Raw genomic sequence first — 10,510 nt, forward strand, 5'->3', positions numbered from 1 at the left:
GGGTCGGTACACCAACCGTTGCAACGGTTTGGCCTAATGGCCTCTCTTCCTCTTCTTCTCCACTTGCTTGGCTTTCATGGTGTGCTTATTGGGCGGCATACCCGATGACACAAAAAGTATTTTCATTGAGTAACATTCCATGCAAAGGGGTGTCTAAGTCACACACGGAGGGAAGCGAATTCACCTCTTGTTGGATGGCCTTGGTGTGGGCTCGGATCATTGGTCCACTTGCGAGAATTGACGGTCTTGATAGAGTGACCTTCATAGGGCGGGCTACATCATATCCTCAAGAGTTGTCATCAACTCTAGTTCTTCCTCATCTTCATAAAATATTTTAGATACTTTAAAATGAACTAGATACAAACCAAAAACAAGTGAACCTACACGCGTCTAGATACATACATTTATTTTTAAAAAAACTAAAAGCTCCTACATTTGCGCCCTCGGAACAGAGTTCACTGAGGAACAAAAGTTTACCAAAAACAAACAAAGGAAGGTCGTGGCAAAGTTTCAGCCGGTCTAGAAAAACACAAAAGTTGTGGTACTTTGACACGAAATCTCCAAATAGTGGAATCTCCCAGAAACCGTCCGTTTCTTTGGCCACATCAAACCGCTAAACTCCTTGAGAAAAGAAACATTTCGCAGAGGAGGAGTGCCACGACACGAGGCGCTCGCTCCCTCTTCCCTGCCTGCCTCATTCGGCGGCTCCTCCTCCAAAACGCGAGCGCCAAATCCCCACCGCGCCGCCAAACCGGTGGCCGGCGCCGCTTCCCGGCGCGCCGCTGCGCGCCTGCGCCGCCTTACGGCAAGTCCCGCCTCCCCGCTCAGCTCCCCGGCGACCCCCGCCTCTCCTCCGGCCGGCCGGTATCGGCGGACTCTCTGGTGAGTCTCCGGAGTGATTGCCCTCGTTGTTTTACGACGCGGTTCGGTGCGGGATCGACTGCTCCAGCTGATCTAGCCGGGTTCTTGACGGGTTCTTGGGTTCTGTTCGCGCGAAGATGGGGTTCCCAGGTGGCGGCGGGCGGCGGGATGTGTCATGCGCGGTCTGTGGCGGGCTAGGGTTTGGGGGCTGCCCATCCGGTTTTCGCATCCTAGGGTGCGGGGTAAGGACGGGTGCGAAATGGGGTTTTTGCTAGGAGGCCTAGGCGGGGAGGGCTTTCTCCCCTGAATTGGTGATTTCTTGTGTGTGTGTGTGATAGGTGTTGATTTGTTCAGGGAGATTCTTGGTTCTTGGATTCTGTAGATCAGGGCAGCGCTTTCATGCCGTGTGTTAAAAGAATGGTTGGCAGAAAATACACTGCCCTCCTCGCCGTATTTTCGTCTTTGTAATTTCTGCTTGTGGTCGGATCGGTGCAAATGGCTAGTGCATTGTTCTGCATTTGGGGTTTTCTTGGTTCTTGAGACTGTTAGTTGAGCTTGGCGTATGAGCACCTTGCGTTCAGAGTCGAACTTCTCAAAATTTTAAGTGCACTTTGTTGTTGATGTAAATGGCAGAATTTCTTGCTTGTTGGATTTTAGGGGCTGCGGGTCCTGTTATACATGTGCGACTGCATCGAAGGAATTTTAGCTGATTACTGAACTTTTCTAGTGAAGATTGGCTTGTACAGAATGTGCTTTGAATCTTTATATAACAGATTAACACAAAGACTTTGCGCAGTTAGTGGATGCAGTTGAAGTGTTATTCTTTTTCCATTTGCTGTTCTATGACTTGCATAATAAAATGCAAAAAGTTATCATTGTACACATGAATTGTTGGGCAATTGGGCCAATATATCTATTAACAGTAATCTTTAGTTCTTTACTACCTGCTCACTTGCTCGTGCTTCATTTTAGGCAGTATGATTTTAGTAGCTTAGAGTTTGTCCTGAAGGAGAATGCATTTGCAGTAACTTTGTGAAATTTTGCAGGTGCGGGACGAATTGTGCCTTTTGTAGAGGTTGTATTTTAAGGACCTAATGCCTCTCTTCAAGAGGACGCCTTTCTTCTTACTAGACCCGCCAAAGGACTTGGATCCTAAGGAGAAGGTGTTTGAAGTTCGATTTACAAAGGAGATATTTCGAGATTACCAGTATCCTCTTACATATATTGCAGTTAATTGTTTGTACCTGATCTGAAGAATAATTTCGTATAAAATATGAGAATTTGTAGCTTTTTGTGTCTGCAATATATATTATGCTGCAGAAAAATGCATGTATCCTTGACTATTGATTAGGGAATACCTGAATAGGTTGAACCTTTACCGTAGAAGAGTTTGGACATGTAAGGTGTCTGGAAAATCTAATTTAACCTATGAGGAAGCTTTGGTCTCAGAGCAGCGTGCCGCAGAGAAGGCTCAACAGCTGCCAAGAGAGCTAATCTCTCCTGTTCTCCAGATGGTTCAATACAGTAGGGGCCAAGCTTTTCCTGACTATTACATTATTGATTGATACTATTCTTATGATTATAAAGTTTCAGGCCTGTGATATTTCTTAGAGTACTTCTTTAGGATTCACTTTGTTGGCTGTGGCCAAAACTGCATTTTGTTGTGTTCTTCTCAGTTCAACGTTTATTATTTGTGTTTGTGAAACCATTGCATGTTTAGAATTTTATACTGATAAGGAATTTATTTCAGGTTTGAGATTTTCCTTATATCCATTGACAAGCCCTGCTCTCTGGCATGTGTTTTCTGTTGGATTGTTCACGGATCTTTCTGGATAAAATTGATTACATGTTGTCTTTCAATGATGCATCACATGTGATTTTCTCATTTTCTGTGTCCAGTGCACTGTAATAAATTTTCAATTCAGAACTTGCAATCTATCCATGCTACCAATGACCCGTCTCATATAGATTTACTGCCATTTAGTTAGATCTGTCATGTGTACATACTGTTAGTAATTTGGTGTGGGGCATTGTTTCATGATGCTCCAAACTATTCACTTGTGTTTTTGATGTTGATATGCTCTTGGTATTTTATTCTGTGAAAGAATGCAAAGTATTTGCTTTTGAGAACATTTTTGTTATATCTTTTAATAGACTGTAATTTTCTGCTACATTCGCTTCAGGTACTCTTAGCTTAACTGACCTTGTCAATAAGATTTATGGCCGTCTGCAAGAGGATCTGTTTGAAGGATTAGAATTACATGCCAAAAAAGATGGTTCGGATGCTGCTTGCAAGATTCTGAAGGTTATAGGCTCTGGTAACACCACAAGCTATGAGGTGGGCTGGACTGATAAAGAGAATGCAGTTATCAGCACTTCAGTCCTCAGAGCTGATGATCTAATTCGCAAGAAAGCACCTTCTGGTCGTAATATGCTGAAGCTTTTTATCAGGGAATCAACTTCGCAAAACTCTCCATGGATTGTACATACGAGTCTTGCAAAGAAATATGGCATACCCACTGAGCCTCCAGAAGGCATGATGGTAACAATCTTTCCTTGTTTCCTTTATTCTCTTTCTTATTATTATGATCCTAAGACATCATGGCTTACAGAATGGTGAAGGATTGCCCAAAACGAGGAAAAGACTAGAGAATGGGACCCTGGAAGATGCCAGGAAAAGGTTGAAACAAGGTATTGAGCAGATATTCATGCCATCACTTCATATGTTAACATGGTTTTGAATGTACTACACTTTTGCCAAGCTTCTTATTGCCACTTTCCATATGACTTTCAGATGAGGAACAACTAGTGCCAGTTAAATACCCAATTGATGATCTTTTAGTAAAGCCTGCAGCAGATGACCCTGTTTTATCAAAGAGATGCCCAACATCTACAGATTTCAAAGTGCCTTTATATTCTGTGGGAGATCTCCTGATGGTCTGGGATTTCTGCATGTCTTTTGGGAGGCTATTATGCTTGTCACCATTTTCCCTCTCAGATCTGGAGAATGCAATTTGCCACAAAGAAAGTAATGTTCTTATTGTGGAAATACATACCGCACTTTTCCATTTTCTCATTAAAGATGAAGGTGACTATTTTACAATTCTCCAGAACAAGAAGAGAAAATCGAAGGTGATTTCTTCTTATTATTATTCAAAATTTAAGTGTCAGCAAAGTGGTACCATATTCTGTTCCACACATGTTCACATGAATGTATTGTATGTAGGTATCTTTACTTACCTGGAAGGAGTATCTATGTGATTTCATGGAAATGACAAGTAAAGACGATTTCTCCCCTAGCCTATCAACAGTGCGAAGGGGTCACTATGGTCTTGTTGACACTGGCGTCAAACTTCAAATTCTGCGGGAACTGGTAGATGAAGCCATTGCAACTACTGCTTTTAAAGAGAGATTAGAAGAACGGATTAATCAGCAACAAGCAGTTGTAGCAGAAAAAAGAGAGGCTGCAAGAAAGAATAAAGAAGAGCAGAAGCTGAACATGGAAGGCGCAACAGAAAAGGAAATGAATCATACAGATTCTGTACCAGATGGCAACGAGAGTGTTAATGGTCAGCTTGTGGCAAAAGAAGGGAAGGAGAAGGAAAATGCTCCTAGCAAAAATGAAGATGGTAAATTGTATCTGGTGGGAACCTATATCTGTATACCTCTTAAGTTTTAATCCATGTGAACTTTTTTGCGGACCTGTTACATGCATGTCTCTGTTGAGGCTGTTCATGACAGTGCTTCTCTTTGCTTATTTCTTTGTAGAGGAGGCATCTTGCAAAAGAAATGCTGGACCAATCAGTTAGGACTAGTCCTCTGGGAAAAGACAGGTTATATAACAGGTATTGGTTTTTTAGACGCGAAGGAAGAATTTTTGTCGAAAGTGCAGATTCCAAAGAATGGGGGTACTATAGCACCAAGGAAGAGGTGATTGTTTTGCAATTGTATCAATCTCTTTGCTTTACTTTTCTAGCTATAACCATTTTTATGTTAAATTTGGAACAGCTTGCTGCGCTCGTTGGGTCTTTAAACATTAAAGGCATAAGGGAGAGAGCACTCAAACAACAACTTGAAAAGTTCTACGAGAAGATAAGGTATGCAACTGATGTATATCCTCAAATTTATTTCGTACTGTTGGACTTTGTTTTGTAGTGTTGTGAATTCCATTCTTGTAAGAGAAGCGAGAGATAGTCGACAGTAGGAAGTGCGAATCATCACATTTTATATCCGCAGCCTTATAACTTGAATTTATTTATATTTCTTTTCTGGTATATTTTATAATATTGTCCTATTTTGACCTTGCTTTAATAAACATTGCACATCATACCAGTAGATTGGCAGGCTTAGATTGGTCTGTTAGACCAGTGTGAGTGATGGTGGTTTTGTTGTTTGGAGCAATTATATCTTTTTGTGATGATATATATGGTCCTATTGTTGAAACTGTTATTTTAAGCAACCAATTTTCTATTGCGTTTTGAACCAGAAACTCAATTCGGCACATGGGACTCCTGCCAGTGGAAAAACATTTTGAAATGTCAAAAATATTCGAACAAAAAATTTCGTGATTACGTATCGACATTCTACGTGCGTACAGCAAGTTTTGCGAAAAACCGACATTTTTTGTGACTTGTGAAAAAGACAAAAAAAGTCACATACATAGCTTTTTTTACACCAAAATTTGTCTTTTTTACACACGACAGTAAAAATGTTGATTTTCCGTGGAACCACTTTGTAAACGTGTAGAACTTTGAGATGTACCTATTGAATTTTATGTCCGAACTTTTCAACATTTTAAAAGTGTATTTAAAATAAAATTTAAAAACCGGGAGGGGTCCTGGGTGCCAAAACACCACTCCCGTTTTGAACCTGGAAGAAACTTGGCACCACAGTTTACTATATTGCTGAGAACTGATCAGACCACGTGGACCTGTTTTTGTTGGAAGAACTGGTTCAGGGCCAAAATGACGCCCTTTGGTCCCGAACTTTGGTAGGATAGATGTCTTATTAGTTAGAGAAGATCTGGAGTTACCAATGTCAAACGTTGGAAATCCCAAAAAGAAAAAGGCCAGTGTGCTTCTGACCATGAAATGTTTTTTCTTTTTCATGGAAAAACTGTTTTATAGGCCACACAACTCGCAGTTATTTACTTCACTTGCACATTTTTGTGTCTTCAATTGAATAAGTATGTTCATGTCGAGTTTTTATATATGAATGTATGGACATGTTTCTTTGTTATCAAACATGAAATAAATTTTGGCTAAGTTCTATATGACTTGATCGATATATGGCAATGCTCTTAGGTTCTAATATTAATTGTGTATAGTCAAGTGCGGTAAAATCTTTGCACTTATTGATCAACTAATTTGTTTTCTTTTGTTGTCTGATAGTAATGCTCTGGAGAAGAGATTGAAGGAGGTCACACAGAAGATGTTACTAGAAGAGGCTGTGTTGCGACGTTCCTCTCGTGTACACGCTCAACCAAAGGACGGCTCTTCTGTGTCATTCCTCGATTATGTCAACGCATGGAAACCTGTTTCAAAGAGAAACAGGTGGAAAGAAAATCGAGCTGTTTAGTTGATAGATAGGCTACCTCCTGTGTGGTAGGGGTTAATTTTGGGGTTCCTGACAGGAGGAGTCTGTCAAGAAGACTCTCTTGCGCCCAAATTTTGGACACAAAGGCAGTGAAACTCAAGCTGCCAGTAAATTGACCCCGTCTTAGCAAGAGTTGCAGTTGGTAGATTTGAGGCTTTAAAGCTGGTACTGAAATGGGTATTCGGTAGGTAGGAACCTGTTCATAGGCAACAAATGCAGTATTTATTTCATGGATTCGATCTCAATGTCCTTTTACAACTGCAGTACTATTATCCATCACAAAAAAGTTGTTCCTGCAAGTGTCAAAAAGAAATCGCTGTTTGTGCTTTACGAGGGTCAGCTTTTGTTCAATGTGTAATGTGCCGAGAGCTATGGTGATGGCCAATCTGTATCGCCAGACTGGTACTCCTAAACAAACCTGGATGAATGAATCCTACACCGGAGAGTACTGGTGTGCTAGCTTGAAGACGGGAAGAGGCCGAGCAGCGTTGGCCAGGTCGTGGTGCAGGCCCTGCAGTTTCTGTAATTCAGATTTTAACTCGCACTGCTCAGACAAACGAATAGAAAAGACAATAAATTGGAGAAAAAAAGAGAAAGGAGAGAAAAGACGAGAAGAAATCTAAGCATTGCCACCACCACCATCACAAAAGCTGAAGAAGGGAGTGATCAAAGATATGTACGCAATGGTTTTATTATAAAAATTGCTGCTAATTGCAGTGTTATTTATTCACTTGATATCTGTGTTGGAAAACTCAGCCAGTGTGCACAAAGGGATATTGGTTATTGTACGTGGTGTTCAAACGTGATCATTATTATATGTTGCTTGGGCGTTCTTTCTTTGCCTATAGCTTGATTTATACGAAAACAGAAATAATCATTTTTGCCTCTGTCATGATCGATGTTCAGTTTTGGAGTGAGCGACACAGATGTTTCTGTGTGGTTCGTTTCTGAGAACTGTTGGGTACTGTGCCCCAGAGGAGACATTTGAGAGTCGTCGCTTAGGTGCCTAAACTCGTACAGCCTGTGCAAATTCTGATTCAGGCTGTCCTTTGGACGGATTGCTTATTTCTGATTTGTGCAATCACATCTGCTTATTTCTGATTTAGTAACCAATATTTATGATCTATCTCTGCCATCTGAATTTTTTTTCTACTCTCTTTCTAGTTTTCCCGGACATAGGATTGCAACGGATAAAGCAGATTTAACACCAGTTGATTCAGTTCTACGCCCATACTGTAAATAGAAAATTCAGCCATGTCTCAAAACAATTTGCTACTCTGAAATTAATTTTGTTTTAGCATACAGTGCCATACCCTTTCATGGCAATAACAAAGTGCATTATATGTCCTGAAAATACGTGTAGTTATCCTTGTTGCTTACATCAGTAGAGTCCTCCAAGCAACCTGATACTTGGAGAGTTCTCCAATATTTCTTCAGAGTTGCTATCGATGCAGCAGATTGTTTGGATGCCAAAAACTAGTTCAACACCCATGAATAGAAGGGGAAAAAGGACATAACATTATTGTTCTTATGCAATGGTACAAAATTTACAGGATTATCATACAGAACAGAAAAAAAAATCATCATCTAGAGCCTGTGACTTCTGTTGATGGCCGTCATTCAGTTCAACACTAATCGAGATTTATGGACTCTGTACAGTATAATACCCAAAATGTATCAATGGGCAGGATGTTCCAAACGAAAACTATCTGCAATAAAGAATGAGCTCATCAGATCAACTGATGAAAAGCATAATAAGCAATAGGCGAAAATAATTACTATAGCAACCATACCCTTTTTACACATAAACAAGAAGGTATTGATCAGGCAAGCATAACGAAATCAATTGACAAGACAGAAAGGGAATTAGGCTCGAAGGTCAAAACACATATGGAACAAAGCTCGGCACAACAAAAATCTTTATCATAAGCCTACAAGCTAATGATCTTCAGGAATAGGCTATTCCAGCTACTGCCACTGAGAGTCTGAAGATCTAATATAGTATCAGGGAAGTGTTTATTCGGGAGTTCAGGTTGATCAGGGATGATTACACTATTACAGCAATGCCATTTATTTTCAGGAAAAAACAGACCTACAGTCAGGCCTGTTGCTCCCTTGGTCTGACACCCTTTACAATGGAAACAAAAATACTTGAAACACAGTCAATAGTTTTGAAAAGTTCTTACCTACTTTAGCCATGGAAGCAGACTTGGAATGTAGACAATACTTTTGAAACGTCCTAACATTCTTTACCCATGAAACAATCTATAACCTCTGAAAGTTCTTTCGGAAACTAACAAGTCATGGCTAATGGAAACCAAATTTCAGAATCCATCAACAAGTAGCCCGTGGTTAAGGATCTAGAGCAGATAGGCTATCAGCAAAAGGTATTCGCAGTCGCTTGACATCACAAATTGCGGAGGAGAAAAGGACATGCATGGCACCACAATATTCTCAGGTGAAGCATTAGCTTTTATGCCATGCAGGCTTTCCATTAGAAAATAAACTAGAGTGGAAGAATGGGAGCAGATCACCTGCATGAATGAATCAGTTGAGGAGTCAAATGAGATTTCAGCCCACAATGAAGGGGCCAATCTCCCCACCCCGCATGGCGCGGGCTATCTCGTTGGCGACTACCAGGCACGTCGACACCCACCCGGCGAGGAGTGCCCACACCATGTCCACTATGTGCGCCGCGAGCCCCCACGGCATGGCCATCCTTGCTTTCCCTATCCTCCTTCCCCCCTTAGCCTATGCTCTGCTGCTGCTGTTGCGAAGGAGGCAATTCCACAAACACCAAGCCTGCAGGTTGCAGGGACCAAAATTTGATCAGAAAACATCAGTGAGCCGAGAGAATCTCATGATGGCGAGCAAAGATTGGGTCTTCCCGGTGCACAAAGATCGCTTCAATTTCATAAGGGTGATAATGGAAACAAATCAACTAGGGAAGAGGAAAAGAAGAAGAATAATTAGCGCTTTACCTTTTGATGGCTGGAAGGGTATTGAGCATGCGAGAACCTCCAACCAGCGCCGAAGCTTCAACCATGGCAAGGAATTAGGATCATGTGGGGGCATCAATCATATTTCAACAAGGGTAACTAGATTAAATAGAGATGAGGAGTCATTTCGCTACCTCCTTTCTTCTTCTACCTTTCTTGTCCTTTGCGTCTCGCACTTGCCAACCAAAGCTGAAATCTTTGAACAGAGGCAGGATACAGCTCTACAAGTAGAATGTTTCTTCTCTTAGAAAATGGAGGAGAAGGCGCACCCCTCGCTCGGCACACGTCTAGAGTTGATGGAGAAGCACAACTGTGCCACCAGACGTAGGGCACTCTGCTGGCATTCAGCAGCTCCACCACCAGCAGTTCCTTGATTAGCAGGCAACTAACTAAGCAGCGGTTTTCTTCTTGCTTTTTCCCATCTTCCATTCCACATCCTCTGTCGCTGTCGAATCCAACCAAGTAGGCTGTTCAAGAAGCACACCTACCTCACATGACAAACTGGAGATGGCCACCTGGGACCCTCGCCACCGGACGGAAAAAAAGGGGAAAGCTTTATCCAATCATTTTTCAGCTGGATTAGTACAAGATTAGTGAGGCAGGAGGATTTGGATTTGGACAAGTGCGTCACCAAGTGATTAGGAGACGAGGATTTCGATCCATAATTTCGCGTACAAGCGAGGTGTATCTCTTGACAGTGACATGTAGTGCTGTAACAAGACCACAGATGGAGTCAGCTGCACAAGAGGGGCATGTTCTAGAAAATTCTCGACGCCTTAGTTTATCCCATGTAGATCCTCGTTGTCAGATTTCGGTCGAGATTTGATGACACGAGCTGTTTGGTTGTAAGACGGATAAAACTATTCTTTGGGCAACGATGTGCATAGTTTGATTGGCTACATATATACTATTAGAAGTCGTTTAGAAGTCAGGCTTTTATTTCGTTTGTAAAATTTTAAAATAAATACATGTATTCATTTTATTTACATTGTAATTTCAAAAAATGAACACTTTTGTTTGGTTGCCACAGGAATTGCAAATAACAGCAGAATTCA

At 41.4% G+C, this 10,510-nt stretch overlaps 2 protein-coding genes across 2 annotated transcripts; one reads left to right on the forward strand and one right to left on the reverse strand.

The window, feature by feature from the left end:
- Nucleotides 1-831: 831 nt before the first annotated feature.
- On the forward strand, nt 832-6,692 carry LOC124674547 (DDT domain-containing protein DDB_G0282237-like). Its single transcript, XM_047210592.1, has 10 exons — nt 832-882; nt 1,908-2,068; nt 2,213-2,385; nt 3,045-3,403; nt 3,474-3,552; nt 3,656-3,993; nt 4,088-4,504; nt 4,630-4,791; nt 4,870-4,958; nt 6,252-6,692. The coding sequence occupies exons 2-10, from the start codon at nt 1,956-1,958 to the stop codon at nt 6,436-6,438; spliced, it is 1,917 nt and encodes a 638-aa protein (XP_047066548.1). The 5' UTR covers nt 832-882; nt 1,908-1,955; the 3' UTR covers nt 6,439-6,692.
- A 1,259-nt stretch (nt 6,693-7,951) lies between these two features.
- On the reverse strand, nt 7,952-9,254 carry LOC124674549. The gene is made up of 2 exons (XM_047210593.1): nt 8,991-9,254; nt 7,952-8,165 (listed from the first exon to the last, which is right to left on the reverse strand). Exon 1 carries the CDS (start codon nt 9,172-9,174, stop codon nt 9,028-9,030), a length of 147 nt encoding a protein of 48 aa, XP_047066549.1. The 5' UTR covers nt 9,175-9,254; the 3' UTR covers nt 7,952-8,165; nt 8,991-9,027.
- Between the last annotated feature and the right edge of the window lie 1,256 nt (nt 9,255-10,510).

The sequence above is a fragment of the Lolium rigidum genome, chromosome 7, assembly GCF_022539505.1.
Source record: "Lolium rigidum isolate FL_2022 chromosome 7, APGP_CSIRO_Lrig_0.1, whole genome shotgun sequence".
NCBI classification, from domain to species: domain Eukaryota; kingdom Viridiplantae; phylum Streptophyta; class Magnoliopsida; order Poales; family Poaceae; genus Lolium; species Lolium rigidum.

Excerpts from the sequence above, each read along its gene's own strand:
- LOC124674549 (XM_047210593.1), bottom strand. The coding sequence starts at position 9,174 with ATGGCCATGCCGTGGGGGCTCGCGGCGCACATAGTGGACATGGTGTGG.
- LOC124674547 (XM_047210592.1), top strand. The coding sequence starts at position 1,956 with ATGCCTCTCTTCAAGAGGACGCCTTTCTTCTTACTAGACCCGCCAAAG. Across the intron at positions 2,069-2,212 it reads GAGATATTTCGAGATTACCA|GGAATACCTGAATAGGTTGA; the intron begins GTATCCTCTTAC and ends ACTATTGATTAG. Across the intron at positions 3,553-3,655 it reads CAGGAAAAGGTTGAAACAAG|ATGAGGAACAACTAGTGCCA; the intron begins GTATTGAGCAGA and ends TATGACTTTCAG.